This window comes from Ailuropoda melanoleuca, chromosome 1 (genome assembly GCF_002007445.2).
Source record: "Ailuropoda melanoleuca isolate Jingjing chromosome 1, ASM200744v2, whole genome shotgun sequence".
NCBI classification, from domain to species: Eukaryota; Metazoa; Chordata; class Mammalia; order Carnivora; family Ursidae; genus Ailuropoda; species Ailuropoda melanoleuca.
Genome location: NC_048218.1, coordinates 159,946,057 through 159,968,529, shown reverse-complemented (window position 1 = coordinate 159,968,529; position 22,473 = coordinate 159,946,057). Strand labels below are relative to the sequence as shown.

At 42.8% G+C, this 22,473-nt stretch overlaps 1 protein-coding gene across 1 annotated transcript in view; it reads right to left on the bottom strand.

Moving 5' to 3' along the window:
* Positions 1-22,473, bottom strand: part of DNAH11 (dynein axonemal heavy chain 11) — a 323,435-nt gene that overhangs the window by 125,618 nt on the left and 175,344 nt on the right. Inside the window, exons 50-58 of the mRNA XM_034643547.1 lie at positions 21,175-21,379; positions 18,155-18,320; positions 17,392-17,494; positions 15,812-16,051; positions 13,915-14,076; positions 13,471-13,664; positions 10,057-10,219; positions 8,733-8,856; positions 8,158-8,300 (exon numbers count right to left, since the gene is read on the bottom strand). Coding sequence (XP_034499438.1) covers positions 8,158-8,300; positions 8,733-8,856; positions 10,057-10,219; positions 13,471-13,664; positions 13,915-14,076; positions 15,812-16,051; positions 17,392-17,494; positions 18,155-18,320; positions 21,175-21,379 — 1,500 coding nt within the window. The remainder of the gene's footprint in view (positions 1-8,157; positions 8,301-8,732; positions 8,857-10,056; positions 10,220-13,470; positions 13,665-13,914; positions 14,077-15,811; positions 16,052-17,391; positions 17,495-18,154; positions 18,321-21,174; positions 21,380-22,473) is intronic.

Below are 22,473 nucleotides of genomic sequence, written 5' to 3'. Positions count from 1 at the left end.
GCGCCCCTACACTGGGGAGTTTTATTTTTTTTAAAAAACAAAACTCTTCAATTCATAAAAAAATTGTATGTGGAATCCCAAAAGAGAGCAAGAAGAAAATCCATTCCTGGGGAGTAAAGACAGAAGTTATATTCCCCACCGCGTACTCCCTACTATATATTCCTACCTATAGGAGGAGTGTATCACCTCCTCTTAGCTGCCCTGCTTGATACCTGGGACTGAACTACCCACACACTACTTTCCAGGCCAGGTTGCAGCTCCATACACTTGTTTTGTTTTTGGTTTTTTTTTTTTTCAAACAATCGGTGCATAATGATCTACTGATTAGGCCCATATTTGAACAATATCATGCAAGTTTTTGGCTTGTGCTCTGCGCTGCTCTAGTAGTCGGCACTTCTGCTGGCGCTGGGTGGTAACTCCACACGCATGTGCACTTGCAAGCACAAACCCCATACTGTGCGGGAAAAGCCCATATCCAAATGTGAGCAGAATGGGAAAAACACAAACCATGCTTTTCCAAATGCAGTTTATTCAACTTAAATGGATAAATCCTTTAGTCTTGGATTAAGCCATTCGCTTCCAGTGTTAAAGATTTCTCTTAGAAAATATGGAAGATGATATCTATGAGAATAGACATCTTGGAGATACTTCCCAATCCTTTCTCCCCCTCAATGAAACCTTTCTTGTCCCATCTTTGGATACCTTATATACCCCTTACCTCTCATACACAGAGTTGTAATTGTACACTCAGTCTGTGCAACTTGGAGGTTCGGGCTTGTCTTTCCACCAACGAGGCGGGCAGGTGTCGGCTCTTGCTCATTATCCTATGCCCAGGGACCAGCACATCTCAGGAACTCAGCAAATACTTGTGCGACTCAGCAGATAGATCAAGGAGTCAACAGATGGCAACGTGAACGATTCTTCTGAGCAAGATGAAATTTTGATATCTGCATCCTAATTTGTTTTGAACAAGCCCTTGGACCTCTTCTCTTTTCACAGGTCATGACTTCCTCATCTAACTCCATGGGTGGTGGTCAGAGATGGCTTTAAACTCCATCTCTAGTCCCACCCTCTTCTCCAGACTCCAATGGCTATGTTCAACTATATCCTGTTCATCTCTATTTGAATATATAAAGGGCATCTTAACTTTAGGTAGAACTTTTTATTTACCCTCATCCTCCAAACTAATACAAGGCACACCTCCTCCCATGTTCCCTATTTCAATAAATGGTATGTCCTTTATCCTGTTGACTCAGGCCAAAGTCACTGAAATCATCCTTGACTCTTTTCTTTGACCCTACCTCCAAAAAAAAATGTTTTGCTGTTTTATGAAATTTCAAGAACAGTGAACCTCAGATACAAAATACAAGGTCACACCTTTCATCTCTCTCTGACGTTCCTTCCATTCCTGTTATGTAAATACTATAAAAAAATGCAAGGGCAGGAGCTAGCGTACTGTATTCAGAAAGATGTGGTCCTGATCAGAAAAACACTGGTGGCAGGGCAGAGACTGACAGGGCCTGGGATCAGCACCGGGCAAGCTATCCATGAGCATGGGAGCTATTTTCCATCAACTCAAGTGTCAGAATGAGGGGCAGGATGGATAGAAGACAGCACTCCTCAATGATAAAGTCATCCTGGGTGGTCATCCACATGAAGGAAAGGAAGTTGGGTGCGTTGTCTGCTAACCCATGAAGATCTGAGATTAGACTTGACCATCATGCAAGGGTAAGATTTTGCAACATCTGATTTTCTATGCGAGAGGTTAAGTATTTGAGCTTTTTATACAAGATCACAGACTTATCATGAAGGTTATGTGTGTGAGTACTAAGTCTTGTGGTTTACGCCATGAGCTCCTGTGTTAATCTGTTGCCTCAATGCGAGTGTTGGTCAACATCCCTGCTCAGACTGTCAGACTCCCTAGATGAGTTGCAGAGAGAGGCAGGAGCCCATCACCTACACTGGCTATTGCCAAACCCCACACATGAATTGCTGTCTATTCTATCCAAGAAGGAAGAAGGAGGAGAATTAAGAGGGAGAAAGAACAAAAACCAGAAGAATAAGGAAAACTCAACTGCGGACTGAGGAAAAATACTATGAAACCAAGAAAAATTTAAAAAGCATCCAGGAGACTTAAGGAAGGTAATTGCACTGAGGTATCTAAGAACCTGAAAAAGAAAACTTGCTTCACACTCTCAAAAGGCTAGAAGAGCATTATAAAAACCCCATAATAAGAAAACAGGCCAAGATTAAAAAACAAACAAACAAAAAACAAAAACAAAAAAAACCAAGGGGATTTATGAAAGGACATACATGATAAAATATAACACCTCTTCCTAAAAACATTAAAAATATCTTAAGCCTACAGTTAATCCAATATAATGATAGAAAGCTTAATGATGGAAAGCTAAAAGCATTCCCATTAAAATAAAAAATAAGACAAAGATGCTACTATCATCACCTAAAAATTTTAAATGGTATGCAAAAATTATGGCTATTATAATACATGGAAAAGAGGTAATTGTTAGAAAGGAGGAGCAACAATTCAAAGGTTATGTAACTACCTACTCAGCAAACTCTAAGGTACAAAATACGAAACCTACTGGAGTGTTCAATGGACGGGCTGGTAAGACAAACAAGCATCTATCCATCCCTCCTTCCCTCCATCTACTGGCACTCTTACATGCCCCTCATGATCTGGCAAGAGCAAAAAATAATATAAAATGATGAGTAAGAACTTAAGAAATGCGTAAAACATATGAAGATAGCTAGCTGCTTTACTGAGGGTCAGTGAAGACATTGTGACCAAACGACCAGATGTGCCACATTCCTGGAGAGGGTAGTCTATTATAAAGGTACTTATTCCCCTCACATTCATTAACAAATTTTAAGCAATTCTCATAAATTCCCAACAAGATGAGTGGAGCTTCACAAAGTGATTCTAAAGTTCATATGGAATAAAAAAGGCTAAGGACATTCATAGAAAGAGATTATTCACAAGTCACACTGTCGAGAAACAAAACTTAAACGTTATTAATAGAACGGTACAGAAACATTCGATATTGTAGATGTATCCATCACACTCAATTTAGTCTATACATTCTCATAGGATTTTTAAAAATATTTTTTTATTGTGAGAGAGAGTGGGAGAAAGCCCATGTGCAAGTGTGACCAGAGGAGTCGGGCAGAGGGAGAGGGAGAGGGAGTCTCAAGCAGGCTCCACACTCAGCTCGGAGCCCAACATGGGGCTCGATCTCATGACCCTGAGATCATGACCTGAGCCAAAATCAAGATGCTTAAGCAACTGAGCCACCCAGGTGCCCCTCACAGGATTCTTTTTAATGTTAAGCTGATTCCATAGTTTTTCGAGAAAAGGTACAAATAGCTAAGTAAATGTAGAAAAGGAAGAAGATATTATTCTACTAGATTCCAGAATATACTACAAAGTTACAATAAGCAAAGCTGTGTGGTATTCATGCAGGCTGAGATGAAGAATTCTATAGAACAAGAGTCAAAAAATAGAACACCATATATTTAAACATTTAGTTTATGATTATGAGACAGGTAGCATTTCAAATCAGTCGTGAAATATTATATAATAAATGGCGTTTGGAGAATCTAGGAGTCAGGGAGACCAGAAAAGCCACCTTGTACTATACACAACAATCCATGGCTTAGCATTCAAAGTATTTTAAGTTAATTTAAATAGAATTCAGAATAATATTTTCATAACCATGAAGTATGGAAACACTTCCTAAAAAAAAAAAGCCTTAACCCATAAAATCCACGTAAGAAAAATTAGGTCTTTTTTGATAATATAAATATAAAAGAGAAGTCACTGTTAGCAAAGTTAGGACTGTGATGAACTTTGACAAACACTGGCAACATGTAAAATGGACAAAACATTATGGACATGGGAATATTATCCAGATATAGAAAGAGTTCTTATAAATCAAAGAAAACTGTAACAAACCAGTAGGAAATTTGGTAAAGGGCGTACACGAATGAAGGTGTTCTACAAGTAGATAACTAGAATAAAGTACCTGTGAGTGAAATATTTCACTCCATACACCAAGTTCTTGGAACCATTTCATTTTTTTTTCCCTGTGGGAGGCTTCTAACAAAAAAGGCACAGAGAATGTAAAAAAATTGTGACAGATGTGGAAAAACTCTTCAGCTTGGAATATGTACTTTGCATGCATTTATATACGTAGAGAAACCTGGAAGGAAATACACCAGTAGGTTTTCAGTAGTTACCTCCAGGCAATACAATTAAAGCCTATTTTTTTTCCTTCATGTGGTTCTGTATTTTTAAATTCTCTACAAAGAACACATACAGCTTATATCATCAGAAAGGACATTTTCATTCTCTAAAAATACAGAATCACATGGGTACATATGTGTATACACACATACACACACACACACACACACTCACATACACACATCCTTCAGTAGATACATAACAAGACAGATAGGTATCTAAAGCCTTGGGAAACAATCAGGGGCTGCTATGTACAGTAAGTGTTCCTTTCCCTATGGCATCAGATGGCTAAGGAAGGAAGGCAAGAAAGAATAGCTTTCGGGTTAACTAAAATCAACCGGAGAGAAGATGAAAAGTACTCCATTCTAGTTGCCAGGTGAGTATTACGTAGGAACAGATGCACGTATACAAAACTGAAGGAAAGAGGCATTCGGCATTTATTCATTGGTTTACTTCAGGCCATCCAAGGGCTCACATCTGATCATCATTAATGGGAACTGCCCTGTGGGATTCAGAGGTCACATTTTGCATGCCAACAGGTACTTACTGCCCTTGCATTCCAAATGGGAACTGGCTTTGGGTGGTGAGCATGGGTAATGGGGTGGCAACTTCACATCATTGAGCTCGACCTGCCAGGTGTGCTCACCAACCCTGTAACACATTTAGCTTCCCATGTTGCCCAGCTAGGAGCATATGCAAGGGAAGGATTCGCTCATCAGGAATTTGGAGTCGTTAGTACATTCTGGTGAATATCACAGTATATGAAACTAACACAGAGCAAGCCAGAATCCTTTAAAGTCCAAGGATATGAGGGTAGTATTTATGTATTGAAGAGAAAGAAGTTGCCATTTTCTAGCTAAAAGGTGACCCATTTTTATGCCGTATTATTTCTCCCTCGAGGTAAGATGCTAATCACCACCTTTTCTCATGATGCAGCAACCTGAGTGACGAGGCCAAGAAAGATCGGGAGTGTTTGAAGGAAATATCCTATTCCTCCTCGGCATGAAACACACCGAACACAATACAAAACCCAAAAACCCTCCTACTCATTTTAGTAGAAAAGACATAGATTATTCAATCAGTGATCCCGTGACAATGTGGGAAAAATGATCCATATCTAACTCCAAAATAAATTCTAACTTGTACTGAAGTAAATACTGAAAACGGGCCTCTGAAATGAGATGAGCTAAGACTGGTCCCAGCTTCGGGAAGGCTTCCTGGAGTGGAGTCAAAGGAAACAGGTGAAGGGAAAGACTGACGGATTTATTTATTTATTTTTAAAAATTTATTTATTTGAGAGAGAGAGAGACAGAGAAAGACAAAGAGCACACAAGCAGGAGGAGGGGCAGAGGGAGAAAATGTCACACAGACTCCCCGCTGAGCGCAGAGCTCCATCCCAGGACCCTGAGATCATGACCTGAGCCGAAACTAATAGTCGGACCCTTAACCAACTGAGCCACCCAAGAGCCCCAAGACTGACTGATTTAAAACAGTATAAAAATGTAAAACCTCTGGGGCTTCTGGGTGGCTCAGTTGTTAAATGTCTGCCTTCAGCCCAGGTCATGATCCCAGGGTCCTGGGATCGAGTTCCGCATCTGGCTCCCAGCTCAGCGGGGAGCCTGCCTCTCCGTCTGCCTGCAGCATCCCCTACTTCTGCTCTCTGTCAAATAAATAAATAAAATCTTTTTAAAAAACGTAAAACTTCTGTACATCGATCTGTACTGCATGAATATTAGTAAGTTCAAGGAGCCAAACCATATAATTATCTCAACAGATGCTGAAAAGGAATTTAAAAGATACTTCCTTGACAAGATATAGCCAACATAAGACCTAATACTGAAATGTTAGAAACATTCTTATTAATGTAAAAATCAAGACAAATAATAATAGGAAAAATAGATGCAACACATATGTAAGACTAACTGCTTGGTATACAGAGAACGCTGATAAATGAAACCATGTGTAAGTCAATGGAAAAGCGGGCCCTTTGGAGCTGAGCCTCACAAGTTCCTCAGCGTCCTGTCTGCTGTCCCCACTTGCAAGCCCACCGTGATTCAACAAGAGAGGACTGAGACCCTACCTGTGAGTAAGAAACACGGCAAAGAACTGGCAGGCATATTTTAAAGTCGCTATCAGCTACAACTATTGAACCTAGCAATACCCCTTCACAGAAGCAAGCAAAGGTGTATGTAAAAGACATATGTAAAGGGCGCTTACTTTAGCTTTTTTGTTTTTTGTTTGTTTGTTTTCAGAGAGACAGAGAGTGAGAGAGCGAGCGGGGAGGGGCAGAGGGAGAGAGAGAATCTCAAGCTGCCTTCCCACCCAGCATGGAGCCAACACGGGGCTTGACCTCACGACCTTGAGGTCACGACCTGAGCTGAAATCAAGAGTCGATGCTTGACCAACTGAGCCACCCTGGGGGCCCTGCATTATTTTGAACAATGGTTCTTAAAATTTCAGCATGCCTCAGCATTACCTGGAGGGCTTATTAAAACATACATTGTGCATTCTGTGCAGAATTTCTGATTTAAGAGGTCTGGGGTGGGAACTGGAGAACCTGCATTTTTAAAACGTTTCTAGGTGATGCTGATTCTATTGCTCTGAGGAACAGACCTCGATAGTTAGTGATTTATAACATTACCATTTCATATTCTATTACTGTACCTGTTTTTCCATTTCATAAAGAAAATGTGATCTAAATGTACCGCCATGGAACAGGGAGAAACCTCTGGCCTTGCTGACAAAACTATTCTTAGTAACATTTTGATGGGGACAAAACTCTTTGGATAACTGAACCATAAATTCTGATGTAACATCAGCCCAGAATTGCTCAGTAAGATTAATGTGGAATCTAACAAAGTAGGGTGGACGAGCAGCCTATACACGCCCCACACCTCCAAGGAGAGGTGTACTCACGGCTAAGGCACTGCCCCATCCCCTTTCCCTGTGGGCTCCAGGCTCTATTGCAGCCTGGACCCTGTTACTAGCTTGACGGGCCTAGAATTCTGGAAGTAGCAGTGAAGTGGGAACTTGTGTAGGTTACTAACCACTCCTACTCCAGGAAGCCTGATTTTGCCATACACTGGCTTCCTGCCGTGAGTTTGGAGGCATGTCTTACAGTATTTGATCTGCACTGCTGCTAGTATTTGGGAACGTTATACCTGTAGGAGCTACACTGAAGCACAGAGGCATCTGGAGGGAAAGACGTCCGGTTGAGCCTCAGGGCTGCTGGTTAATACATCTAAACTGCTTGCCTTGAAGTTCTGACATAACTCAGCACCATAACTCAAACCTCTTTCATTGCACTCTTCATGATTTTCAGCCCCCTACCTCATCCTCATTTATTTCCCAGCCAGACTACCTCCTTCTCCCAAAAGGAAGCCTGTGTTCCAGTCGTTCAGAGCAATCTTGTGTTTCTCTGAAGGTGTCCTGTACAGTCCAACCTACCTCTGACATAAATGCTATTTCGTTGCTTCTCCCTGGATTCCAACCCATGGCCAACCCATGCGACAGGGCTTCCTCCAGCAGAGCCCAGTGCAGCGAAGGACGCTGCACTCACCTGTAGCCCACGGCACTACCAACATCAGTCCTGTGCTATCATTACTTGTGAGGGCCCCTGTCTCCTGGAGCAGCGTCTGCTCCTCCAGGACAGAGACCACATCCAATTCAATCAAGCACCGCACGGTCTGTTCAGCGCCATGTTTTGCAGACGCTCAGCATCGCGGGACACTTCAGGAAGGTTTATTCCAGACATGAGCACATGTAAAAACGCAAAGGTCCTTTCCAAACCAATGACTGCAATTCAAACTCATAGTATGAATCCTGACATAGAACCGTGTCACAGTTCCAAGAACAGGTTTTAAATACTATGCAAGTACACAAGGGTTTCTTACTTTGAGCTGTAGCTGCACCCTGGCCAGAAAGAATTTCCAACAATTTTCTCTGGAGTCCACCATGCCTAGACCACGAACTTCATTACGAATTCCAAAAATTATGTTGTCTACATCTTCATCACTGAACAGATCCGGGATTTCTCCTGGCCCCAAAGGAATAAGGAGAATTACTGAAAGACAGTCACAATTTAAATATTAGATATGACTTTTTAATGCCTGGAATGCTTTATAATACAAAGTTCAGTTTAAAGGATAAGAAGTTTGAAATCAGGAATATTTTTTTTTTTTTCATTTACAAGACACACCACACACTGAGGACAAGCTCTGATAGACACACCACTAGGCTCATAGTGCAGGAATAACATTTACTTCACTGAAGGCTCCTCCAAGGCACCTCACAGCCATAAGCAGACTAAGAAAGCGATGCCCTCAAATTAGTTAGGTTTATAGGTTTCTCCCCAAAGACTGCCCCAGCAAACATCTCAAAGACAAATTATCTCTCTTTAAAGTTCACTGCAACTACAGATAATTTGTCATTGGGGAAGATCTTTCAAGAAATGTGTTGGTTTAATCACCTGATGCCAGCAAGTCATTAATCAGCACGAGAAAGCTCTCATCTAGAACCTGGGCATCTGTCAGCAGGAACACAGTGGGCATGTTCTTGGCTCCAGTTCTGATGTACAAATTGGCAAGATCTACCTGTAAGGAAAGGAGGCCATCATTCATGTGCTGTTAAAATGCTGACGTGACGTGGGGAGTATGTGTGTGAGGGCTGGGAAGAACTCAGTAACTATAATGCAAGAGCTTTCCCTGTTCACACATTCTTCCTTCTCGGTGATCCAGCTTGGGGGCAAACAGCATGACATCACCCCTTTTTCTGGCATTTAATGATGAGTGCCATGTTCATGGCTTAATGGAGCATAGGAATGACAACCGGTGGCTGATGGACAACTCCCTCCTAATAGACTGATGATGAATTTGGGGATGCCCTTGCCAAGCAACACAGTAAAAGGAAGATTCTGTTCATTTCGACAACTATTTCATTGAAAACAGTTTTTGTTTGCTTATTTATTTAGCTTTGTTTAATAATATTGAAAGCATGGGATTTGTTTTCTTTTTTTTTTTTTGGTTGAAAATGGTTGCATTTTACCCACATTTCACTTCCCACAAACTCTGAATATTGTTTTAACTACTGCTGTGATGAAAAAGCCAACTTTTCAAAGCACATGAGAGTTTCTTAAATGTATTCTCATCACATTTTATTTTCATGATTCATCCAAAGTAGACTTGTAAAGGCAGTGTCTTTTTCTCCCCCTCCAACATACAGGAATACTAACAGTGTTAGTATTGCAGTGTTGAACAGCAGGCATGGTCAATACAAAGGGAAAACCATGCTTGTTGTAAACAAGTATTTAAACTATTTTTTTTAAGACTTATTCATTTATTTGAGAGATAGAGTGCATGCACAGGGAGGTGGGGCAGAGAGAGAGGGAGAGAGAAACCCAAGCAGACTCTCCACTGAGCACAGAGCCCAACGTGGGGCTCAATCCCACAACCCTGAGATCAGAACCTGAGCTGAAACCAAGAGTCGGACGCCCAGCTGACTGCAGCACCCAGGTGCCCCCTGTTTTAAGCAAGTATTTAATATATTTTCCGAGTCGGATCTATAGGCTTATAGGTTTATATACTTATCGACATTTACGAATTTTACAATTACTAAATTTATCATGAAGGAGAAACAGACAAACTTAACTAAATCCCCCCAAAGCTTTCCTCTTATTTGTTTGGGGAGGCCTTGGCCAAATCCGGGAGTCCCAGCTGACCTGGGCACACTACCAGCTCAGGCTTTACACCCACCAGGCAGTCGGGGGAGAAGGGCTGTCTTCCGCTCTTACTCACCTGAAGTTCTTGGATTCCAAAGCCTTCAGTCAGAGTGATCTGGAAGACCTCAAGGCTGCAGATGTAAGCTGCCAGCCGGGACAAGCTCTGCTTGCCACTGCCACCCACGCCAATCAAGAGCGCGTGGCCCTGAGGGGTCCGAAGGATTCGGCTGATGCGACACCTGCTCAGAGAAAGCACACGCACGGTAGCAGAAGACTGAAGGGCCTGGGGACCGTGTCTGTTGCGTTTTTTAGAAAAACTTCTAGACATGAAATCTGAATTTTTATTTTACACCTCTAGTTTTCGTTCATCTGCTTCCCCATGAAACAAAGAGGCCACTCACACTGGATGCCCCATCAACTGTCCCTGTGGAAATCACACGTGCAACCCTCACTGCTTCTTACGGTCCATATAGAAGGCCTTTCGGCAAGGCTGCAAGTTTTTTTTGATTAGCAAGAAAGACCCCAATTTTATACTGGCAGCCATGTGCAGCAACATCAAAGGGAGAATGCCTTCATGCCAGAAACTTCTGCTGTAGAATTACTTTGGAAAGACTGGATTTGTTTCGGCCAAATCACATGTGATTTACTTCATGCAGATTCACTACTTGCCTCTAGGATTCTTACTTCCTTTGCACCAAAGCTTCATCTGTCCTCGAGCACTCCAGAAAACTTACTGAAACCTTCAGAATCCAGCAAGGCCAACTAATCCCTTGTTTTGTATTATTGAAGAGATTCTGAATGGCTGAACCACTGATATTACTGATACCTTTTACAGTTAGGAATAAGTTGGCCTTATCACCTTGGTTGAAGAAATAGGTCATAATTACATTATAAATGCTGAGCAAAGGAAAGAACTGAAATATAAGCATTACGGAAACCCTAATGCAAAAGATGAGACACCATGATGTTAGTTCTGGGTTGCTTTTCTGAAATGAAGGTAAACTTCCATCCTTGACCGATGCACCTAGATGATTTTTTACAAAAGCACTTTGTGAAAAAGCAAGGTTGGGGTCACTTATACTAGGACGTGTGCATCTCAGCTGCAAACCTTCAATAACTAACGAGACAGGTTATGGTGAGAGGCTCAACTGGTCCATGAGGTTGACTTCACATGACCACACAACAAAACCACCTCGGGAAAGCCGTGAAATTACTCTGAGACAAACGAAACCCGAGGTTACAAAGCAGAGTTTTCCTTTTGTTTTAATGTATGCTTTGAGGTTTGCACCTCACCAGGTTCTCGAAGCAGCAAATTCCTTCTTCAGAGCCCTCAAGGGCACATTCTGAGATCACGTCTAACCCTGAGTAAATCAGCTGCTAGCTCACCAGCTCTGATCAAAGCAACAGCCTTCCTGCTGAAGGCCACTGAGAAGCCCACGATGAAGGATCAGGTGAGAAGACTCTCGCCCTTAGTGGCAATGGGCCGTGTCTTTCACCTGCCCCATGACTTATGTTCACAGTCAGTGTCCGAACCCAAGCAGGAGCAGCGACACTAACACTTCAGGTAGCACCACGGTCACAGATTCTAACTAAAACCTTTGTGGGTGTCATCAGAGGACTGAAGCTGCAAAGGGATCAATGAATCAATCAATACTGAACATGCTTGTAATAACTCATGCTGGGGAGGTCTCCCAAGTTTTTCTTCGCCACTCGTGACAAATGAACTCTCTGCCTTTTTGGTGTGTCTCTTTGAATTTCCTTCTTCCCATACTTCCTTCTTTCTTGACTCATTTTTAACCATGATTTCGTTCTTTTAACCTTTGCCCAAATGTCACTTGCTGGAAAGGCCAGTGTTACAGACAGAATGGCACCCCCCCCCAAATTCATCTACTGAAGTCCTAACCCCCTAGTACCTCCGAATACAGGCTTATCTGGAAATAGTGTCACTGAGGAAGTAATTGGTTAAGACATGACAGCACCATTCTGGACTAAGATGGGCTCCTATCCACCACAACTGGCGTCCTTATAAAAAGGAGAAATTTGGACGCAGGCACACACACACAGGGAGAAGGCCATGTGAGGGCTGGAGGTAAGCTGCCACAAGCCAAGAAACTACCAGAAGCTAGCAAGAATTCTGGAACAGATCCCTCCCAGCACCTGCAGAGGGAGTGTGGCTCTCTGTCACCTCTATTTCAGACTTCTTACCTCCACCGTGAGGCAATAAGTACCTGTTTTTCTAAACCGCCCGTATGCGGTAGTTTGGTAGAGCAACACCAGCAAACTAATACAGCCAGTGACCCATCACGGTGACGAGGAGAGCAGTGCAGGATGCGAAGAGGCACCCACTGCCCACACAGCGGCAGCAATGGCCAGCTGCCTAGACTCTTCCACAAATGATGTCATTCCCATGCTAAAATCTGTTGAAGAGCTTCTCACTGCGCTTAGAATAAAATGGAAACTCCTTCCTCTGGTTACAGGGACATTCCCTGTGTCAGTAAGACCTGTTCTGGGGTCTCCATGCTTGTCAAATATTGCTCTCCCCACTTCTTCTCCATGCTGCGACCATGATGACCCCTTTTCTGTTTTTGAACATTCAGCCATGGGGCCACATGACATACACCCCTGCCTAGAATGTTCTTCCAGATCTTTCCATGCTTAGCTCCTGCTTACCATTTGATCTTACCTTAAATGTCACCTCTTCACAGAGATACCCAGACCCTTTATGGAAATGCACATATTTATTTCTTGGAATCGACTGATCTATTTCTCAGCATTACACATCACTTTCTGCCATCTTGCTTGTTTATGCCTTTATAAATGTTCCTCAGCATCACTAAAATGTAAGCTCAGCTAGAGTAAGGACTAGACAATCTCGTTTGGAGCCGTATCCTCAGTACCTAGAACAATGTCTGACAGCAAGGGAGCTATGGATGGTTGCATGATCTCTGCACTGCACAAGGCACCCAGTCTATGAGGTGAGACAGAGCCTTGTCAGCCAAGCCCTACATCAGGACAGTGGCATCTGTCTAATTATCTGCAAAGAAAACATGCCCCCTTCCTTTTCTAATGTGTACCAGAGTAGTGAAGAGGCTGGCGCTGTTCCTGTTTAGTACTCAGTAGGCACTCAATAAACATGCTTCATCAGTGACCAGCAGCTTCAGTTCATCCTGCTTCTGTCAGTTAGGAACCTTACAGTTTCATTGAGTCACACACCTGTCTCTTTCTCAATATTCTTACCTCTCAGGGCTGCAGTGAAATAAAATGAAATCATGGCTGTAACGATGCTTCAGAAAGTAGTGTGTGTACTGGCCTCAGACATGATTAAGATTAGGATGTAACAGAGAGAGACACTTGCAGTTTTACACAGTATGACAAACAAGAGACAGGAACTGCCAGCTTGGACTGCTTAGTATGATCCACAGAAGCACGACGACTGTGGAGACCTGGCCGCTTTTACTCTGTGAAAAAGCATCATGACTTGCCAACTCACACGTGCTGCATGGCGTCTTCAAATAAGACCAGGGGCATGGCAGCATTCAGTTCATTGTAGTTGTCTAAGGCCTCCGTGAGAACGGTCTTCAGCACCTCCCAGTCCCTCACCGGCAGGTAGCATGGATCTCGGCCGCCATGAGCAAAGTGGCAATAGATGAGGGGCTTCTGAAGCAGCACGTGACTGTCTACACCCTGCAGGAGGAGGGACAGGAAAATCCAGTCACGTCAGCCTCCAGGAATGATTCATCTGGAAGCACAGTAGCCCACCAAAGGAAGGACCTGCAGGTCAATCTGTGAGGACTTGCTCCCAAGTACAGACTGAGGATATTCTGGAATCACTGCTGTTCTAGCAAGGGAAGCATGTGTGCAATTCCAGCCACCTCTGCCCCAACACCAGTTAGCCCCAGAGCAAAGAGTGACCTCTGACATCCCACACACTTACCTCAAAATATTTACAAGCAGTTTCCAGCATTTTCTTCTGAAACAAATCACAATCCTTTGGGTCTACCAGTTTGTCTCCATAAACACGAGAAGACTCATGAAGCCACAGGCCGATTAAATCATTTGGACATTTTAAACATTCGGGAGAAGCAAATAAAATGCCCTACAAGGCAAGAATGTGAACAATTAAAAAATCAGAAACTGATGACATTCCACAATAGTATTTTCCTTTAACATTTTAACCGTATACTAAGTTCAGCAATTTATTAAGTTAGAAGAATTACTATAAATAGAATTATCATAGTAGTTTTACTCTTGGATAAGTAACATCTTAGAAATTGACTATCATTACACCCAGTTTTAGAATGTAGGTAAGACCGTATTTCACAAGCCAGCCCAGGAAGTAAATAGCTCATCTGAGGACTTGTGTCTATCAAGTCTCCCAAAAGATGAAGCTTCCCAAACCAAAGTACAAACAGCTAACACGAATGTCACATGATCATTTTTTTTAATCCTAAAATCCTTTGATATCTGTCAATCTAACGCCTCCATTTAGCAGCTGAAGAATATGAGATCAAAAGTAAACTGCCTGAAATCACACTTTGTGGGTAGATCCAGAACTAGTCCCAAAGCATTTTGTCTCCCCCGTCCAATGCTGCTGGCCAGGATCCTGGATCCATACAGACCCACTCCTTCAGGAGAGAGTCAGCCGGCTCTGGACTTAGAACACAGCGAGTTGGAGGCAAGGAGTTACGAAGCCTCAACAACTTTTTGGGGGCGTGGGGTGTAGCTGACAGACTGGACATAAGCAATGAGCAAGCCTCTCTCCCGTGTCACCTATGGCTTTCCTTCCCTTTGTTCCCTAAGATTAAAAATCAGCTTTAGGGCGCCCGGGTGGCTTAGCTGATTAAGCATATGACTCCTGATCTCGGCTCAGGTCACGGATCTCAGGGCCATGAGATCGAGGCCCATGTCGGCCTCTGTGTTCAGCATGGCATCTTCTTGAGATTTTCTCTCACCCTCTACCTCTGCCCCTCCCCCCACTTGCTTGCTTATGCTCTTTAATAATTTTTTTTAAAAAATTAGCTTTTAAACAACACTGTATTGAGCACAGTCATTCCAGCAGGTGCTGAAAATACAGCAAGGAGAAGGAGTGGTCCACCTTCAGGAAACTGTTGTCTGACACAGTGTTATGGCTGTAAGGCATCTGCAGAGTAACTTAGGAAAGAGGGTTATAAAAATATAAAGAAACAAAAATCACCAAATACAAAGAAGTCTCCTGAAATTTTCCACTCCCTCTCTCACAAAAGAACTTCAGGCCATAAATAATCCTCCAACAGCTTTACTGTAGACAGTAGATCACACCAGTTGATTTTTTTTTCTTTTTTTTAATTCCAGGTTTCAATTCCCTCTTTGGAATTTCCTTTCTAAACCAAATACAGAAACACTGTCCTTTTACGCGGTAAGCCAATCAAGTGTCAAGGTCAAGTCAAAATAATCTTAACAGTGTAAGAAATTGTGACATTTCTCTTGATGTATGTTTAAAAATCATATCATATAAATATGAAAAAATGAGAAATGATCCCCCTCACTTGGCCCAAAAGGAGGCACTCAGATATTTATATGGAATACACGGAACAGGGTGTCAGACTTCTACCCTTGCTTCTGCAGCTACGTCTCTGCACAACCTGGAAGAAACCACTATTCCCATTGATACAATGGGAATAAACCTGCCATGCATACTTCACAGAGAAGTTTATGGTGTAACATCAAAGAATACATACAAAAGTAGGTATGTATGTATCATCACCTTGAGCTAAGTTCCATAACTGAACACCATTAATCTTACCATAATCATTCCTCCACCCAAGACGCATAACCCAGAGCCACCAAGGTACCTGGAAGACGTTTGACAGGTCTCTCAGATTAAAGAGGTAGTGGAATTTAACAACTGTGGGTAAAAAGTTATGTGTCATCATCTGATGGAGTGTGATTGTTGCCTGTATCAAAGAGGGGCCACTCCTGAGAAGTGATGGGCCAAATGCTTGCTGCTGAAAATGGAAGTTAAGAATTTGGCTATAGATGGTTTGTAGCGCATCCAAGGATGGAAAGTTGAACGCAAACACAGTGAAATGTCTCTGAAAAACAAAACAAATCCAAGAGTTACATATAATAGGAATTATAATGGTACAATAGATTGAAGAAAAAAAAAGTGTTTTGTTGTTGTTGTTATAGTTGTTTTAACCTTTCCTATATTCCATGCCCCTGCCATGTCACTGTGGTACCTTCCTCTCTGACTCTGGGCCTGGCTCCAGGAATCGACTGAGCCAACAGGAGGAGGTGGAAACGACACTGCATCAGTCACTGTCAGAAGCTCGTATGCTTCCACTTGCTCTCTTAAGGCCCTACCTTTGCCATGAATTGTACGAGCCTATTAATGGATGTGAGACACATGAAGCTGAGCCACCCTGTCCTTATCACTTTAGTCAAAGTCACCACAGATTCGCTGATAGTCAACTCCCAGGCATAGGAATGAGCCCATCCAAGATCATGAGTCACCCAGCCAACCCCCAGCTGATGCCAGATAAGGGAGTAAGCAACACTTACTGTTGTATACTGTTCTTTTATGTATGTTACAGGTGGTGGGGGTTATTGTTATTAAAAGGTTATATGCACACACAAAACACGCACATTAATATTTTTATCAGCTTTACTCATAATTCCTAGATGGGGAAACAACCAAGGCATCCTTCAATAGGTGAATGGATAAACAAACTGGTACACCAATACAATGAATATTATTACATAGTAGTAAAAAAAAAAAAAAGAGCTATCAAGCCATGGAAAGACATGGAGAAACCGTAAACGTGTATTTAAGCGCAGTGTAAGAAGCCAATCTAAAAAGGCCACATACTATGGGATTTCAACTATGTGACATTTTGGAAAAGGTAAACCATGGAGATAATAAAAGGATCAACTGGTTGACAGAGATTCAGGAAGGGAGGGATGGATATTAGGTGGAGCACTGGAGATTTCTGGCACAGTGAAACTATTCTGTATGGTATTTTCATGGTGGATATCTGGCATTACACATTTACCAAAACCCACAGAATACACAACACAATGAACGAACTCTAATGTAAACCTTGGACTTTGGTTAATAATAATGGATTGATAATGGTTCATCGACTGTAATAAATGCAGGAAGAACACTAATGCAAGACGCTCATAATAGGGTAAAATGATGTAGGAGGAGTGTGAGAGTGGATTATGGGAACTCTTTGCAGTCCTTTCAATTAAAAGTGTTCAGTTTGTGAACCTGCACCTGCTCTTAAAAAATAATTAAAAAAAAAAAAGGCTTACACCGAAAGTCCAGTAGGAGCCCTAGTTTGTACAAAAAGCATGCAGACTCACAATCTACAATGTCTGAGGTTTCACTTGGGGCCTATTTGGGCAACAGCAGAACTCCACACCCTACCTGTAGTCTAGGATTGATCATGGAACTGCCCACCGTCAGGTTCATGCAGGCAACATACTGACAGTTGTGGATTTCTTTAAGCATCACCTTCTGTCTATCATACCTGAAAGACAGAAAACAGAACCTTAAATCCAAAACCTGAATATGACAGCACGATAAAATCCCCGTTTATGCAGGACTTTCTCACGAACTGTCTCCTTTGATCTTTAGAATCGCTCTGTGATGTTGGACGTGTTAGCCTCAGCTCAGAGACACAAAAACTAAAGCTTAGAAAACAGAAGCCTACATGGCTCCTCCAATGCCCACATCGGCATAAGGGGCTGAATCAATACCTACTGCTCCTGCTTATTGATTCCCACGTGACTCCACTTCTGTTCGCAATACCCACAGTGAGGCTGGGGCTCTCCCTCTAGTTAGCAGCGGGGATGGACACACGGCAACGCCCAGACGTTACCAAACAAGTGCATCCCACAGAACAGGGTCAGGTGTCTAAGTAACTTAGTGCGAGTTAATGTACCTGAGAGTTTAATGCTTCAACTAGACAGTAATGTTTCTAAGATGCTTTTCAGTCCAATTCTTCCAAAGATACAAAGGGAACCTACTGCATTTATGATGATGAAAAGGGGATATAAAATGAAACCCAAAAGTTATCCCAGAAAATATTCCTCAGAAGAGGAAGAAATTGGGGCAATTTCATTCTTCATTGTTCATCCATAATAACGGTGGTGATTTCAGTGAGAACAGGACACAGAGACCCGCGTACCAGTGTCCGTAATCGATGTGCTGTCGAATCAGTGCGTGGGGCTGCGCCGTGCCGTAGGAGTCCACTTCCGGCATATTCATGTCGTCAATGAAATAAACTAACTTTTTATTTCCTCCTGGACCATAGATACGGCCGGCTTTTTTCTCTAGAGGTTTCTCAAGAATTCCTGAAACAAATGCATCATTTTGCTCACCAGTCAGATATGTTAGTTTCTGTCCTTTGTCCTTTTTTTCCCCTCACTTTTCCTCATCTTCTGTCCATTTCATCCACTCCTAAGTCTTCAGGTATCAGCTCTGTGCAGGGTGGTGGCAGTGATGGCCCTCTGGTCACCTCCTCTGTGTCATGCTTCCCTGCCAACCTCCCTCCTATTGGCAGAGCTCACCTCGCCTCTCCTTTCCTCTCACACAGCACATCTCACTGGTCAGCCATCTGAGGCAACGCTGCTGTGGGTCTGTACGCTTTGCTCCCTGAACACGCTCTACCCCATGGCACACTGCCAGGCCAGCCTAGGCCTGCTCCCTCAGTCCTTCCCTGTCACTGCTGCAGGAGTGTCTATGGACAACCACGAGGGTCCCCATACCTCTCTTCTTGGGTCACCCAAGGGCACAGGTGTAAGGGAATGCTGTACGCAGACTCGACCCTGTGCACACATTAACTTACATTTCTCCATGTGCCTCAGTGACGTTGTGTTCACTTGAGAGAAAACCTAGGGGGTAGAAAATCCTGAACCGAGTAAGATATAGTGTCTAATAGTTGCTGACTCTCCCAATAGACTACGAATAGCTTGAGGACAAGGAACTACATCGTGTTCGTGACTTATCCCTGATGACAACCCAACAAGCCATTTGTTAAATGAGTGAAAGAACAAAGAAGTGTATCATGAATAAGTTAACAAAGCCTTCTTCCAAGCAGTGGACTTGGTATTTCCAAATGTGTGCTTCCCATCAGCCACTGGTGCCAGGATGTTTGGCCCGCAGCAAACAAGCCTCTTCCCCACTCACAATCCCCCTCTTCCTTTTTCCCTTCTGTGCTCCTCTTTGTGGGATTAACACTCTCTTCGTCAGCCAGGTGCCAAGCTTTAGTACCATCTTTCTCTCCCGGTCCCAGATCTGCCTGACCTGGCCTGTAAATGGTATCTCATGTCTCTTCCTTTTCACCATTCCTCTATTTCAGTCAGAGCAACACTACATTCAGCTGGTACACTAACCCACGGGGACTGCTCTCCCCACCTCAGACATCTCCTGCCAAAGGACAGCCTGTACCTTGTCGAATGGCTCACCGTTTCCTACCAAATGAAATACATTTTCTGCAGCTTGCATCTTAGCTCTTTCTGCAGGTACAGTGACCAACCATTCCATGTTGTCTGGGACTATCCTGGTTTGTTTGTTTTCTGAGAGTGAGCGCGCATGCATGTGAGCTGGGGTGGGGGTGGCAGTGGGAAGGGCAGAGGGGAGAGGAGAGAGAGAATCTCCAACAGGCTCCACATCCAGTGCAGAGCCCAACTAGGGGCTCAATCTCATGACCACAAGATCATGACCTGAGCCAAAAGCAAGAGTCATACACTTAACCAACTGAGCCACCCAGGTGCCCCAAACTCTCCTGATTTCAACCCTAAAAATCTCATGTCCTAGAAATCCCCTCACTCTGTGGCAAACCTAACAGGTGGGCATTCTATCTACAGTCCAGCTCCAATGCACCACTGCACCCTTTTCCCTATCTTCTACTCCGTCCCTGTGCTTCAGCCAACTTAGGGATTCAATTAATTGAACGTGTTCTGTAATTTTCTCTTTCTTATGCTTGCTTACGCTGATTTTTCTCTCAAATCCCATCTTTGCCTGCATACCACGCCAGCTTGAAGGTCTGAAACCCAAACTTTCTTTCAAGTACACCAGTCTTCCTATGTGTTGTGCTAACAGGCAGTGTCTATATCTTACACCAATGACTGAACCCTTTCAGGAATTAGCAAGGTGAACTCATAGCACAGTCAAGTACTTTGTTCGATTATTGAATTGTAGCCCTAATCTTCCATTTCCAAGTGATAAAGTGATCCCTCCTTCTGTGTCTGTGAATGAAAAACATGCAATGGACACAGTGCCTTGGGAAAAGTAGATAAATAATACAGATTTGCTAAAGAATTAAAAGAGACATCGTCAAGTCGGATTTTTTAACTGTTCCATTCATGAGGTCAAGGAAGACAAACCTCATTGAGAGATTACAAAAAAAACAATCACTCTTGGCTGAGTTAATGATATCAGTAAGAAAATTTATTATTAATCTCTACTGATAAAGCCAGGAAAACAGTGACAACATATACCCATGTGCATGCGCGCGCGCGCGCGCACACACACACACACACACACACACACACACACACACACACAGAAACCACAACCAGGGCAACTCAACAGGTTTAATCAACTACTGGATAATAGGGAGTTTCACTGCCCCCACCACCAACATAACCCTGACACTCTCCTGGACAGTGACAGATCTACCAATTTTAGCTCTTTGTACACTATCTCCTTCACTTCCCATGTCTACTTAGCTTGCCCTTCCTAACTCAGAATGCCCCAAATCTGTGTGGTTATTTTGTTTACACCAATACATTTATTCAAAGGCTAAAATTATTCTTACAATTTTCCTAAGATTTAATTAACAGCTCATGGCCTGGCATTTCATCAATACAGTTTTAATGAAGTTCTCCTAAATCAATCCCTTGCTTGGAAAGGTAACCAGGGCACTCTTCCTTGTGGACACCCTTATGTTGCTAGGACTCCATAAATTGATTAAAAGTGACCAAACCATGTGGAGGCAAAGCAATGAACACTGTTGATGTCAACAAAATCACAATACTGAAACAAAGTATATTTTACCCAGTTTGGTGATAAGTAAAAATTCATCTGAGGCCGAAGCAAAACGTCTGAAGCCTAGAGAAAGCAGTCTTCCCCTCGGGCTACATGTCCCAGCCTTGACAGTTTCTGATGCCTTCTTTCTAAAATATAAGCAGGAGGGACACTTACTTTGCAGAGCTGCAGACGTCGTATAGTAGTTGAAAGGCACACGGGACATGATGTAATCCTCAGAGAGACTTGCCAGCATGTCGCTTACAAAGGCTGTCTTTCCCACCCCGGCATTTCCTACTAGCATTAGGGGTTGTCCTTTCTCAAGCAGCAACTCTACGAAATATCTGAGACGAGTTGTCTCTGCTGTGTGAACCACAACTCTCTTGGGGTGGAGGGGAGAGGGGGGAGGAACAGAATGAGAGAAAAGTCAGAAGGAGAGGCATTCCAAAATTTTAGATCTTAACCAACACAGTCACTTGAGAATTGAGACCCAAAGAATTCTTAATTCAAGTTCACCTTCAGTAGGAAAGATCTTATCTGATACTCAGTTTTGAACTGTCATAGTTCAGACGTTATAGCTTGAGGAGAGCAACTGGGTGGTACCATCAAAATGCAGTAGCGTAAGCAATGGGCTTATCTTTTCCAACTGAAGTACCATCCAAAGCCCCCATCACGGACTACCTACACTCTGTCCAGCCTCGTGTTATGCTTACAAGGGAATACAATTAACGCTTCAGAAACCGTCCACCACTCTCTAGGAGCTGACGAAACACTTGAAAAGCCAGGCCACACATAAATCAAAGTTGGTAGCCAGGCCTTGGCTGGGTAAGATGAAGTGGCCAAATGATCAGGGCAGAATTTACACTAAAGGAGTTCAGCATGGGGAGAGACCCACTGGTGGGAAACAGTGATTTTAAGTGAAATATTCCTAAGTCCAAAGTACATGTCGAACATATTATGCATGGTTTTGTTCAAAAAAACCTTTATAGCAATGCTTCTGTTTTGAAAATTATGGACTTCTTTATATACTTTATCGTTTCACAACAAATTTGAAGTGGCTTACGAGAATACAATAAAATGAAAAACGGAAATAAACACCAGATTCAGGGAACAGAGACTAATATATAATGTCAGGGAAAGAGGTAGCAGGCAGAGACATGCAAGAAATAGAATCCTGTACAGTGATTAAAACAGAGTTGACATTTCTTGCATTTTGGTGGCCAAAATAAAAAGGGGGTAAAAAAACCACTTGCAAGATTCAGACTGTTCTTAAAAAAAAAAAAATTAACACCTAAATTCTACCATATATTCTTCCCTAATTGGTTAACACATAATGAACACAACTGAGTATCTTATAGATCATTCAGGATCATTTTCTGTTCTAATTTGGTGATGCTCTTGGGGCCCACTGAAAGGCACAGACTATTCTAGGCTACATCAAACACTCCCAGATGACTGTTGTTCATCAGAGTTACA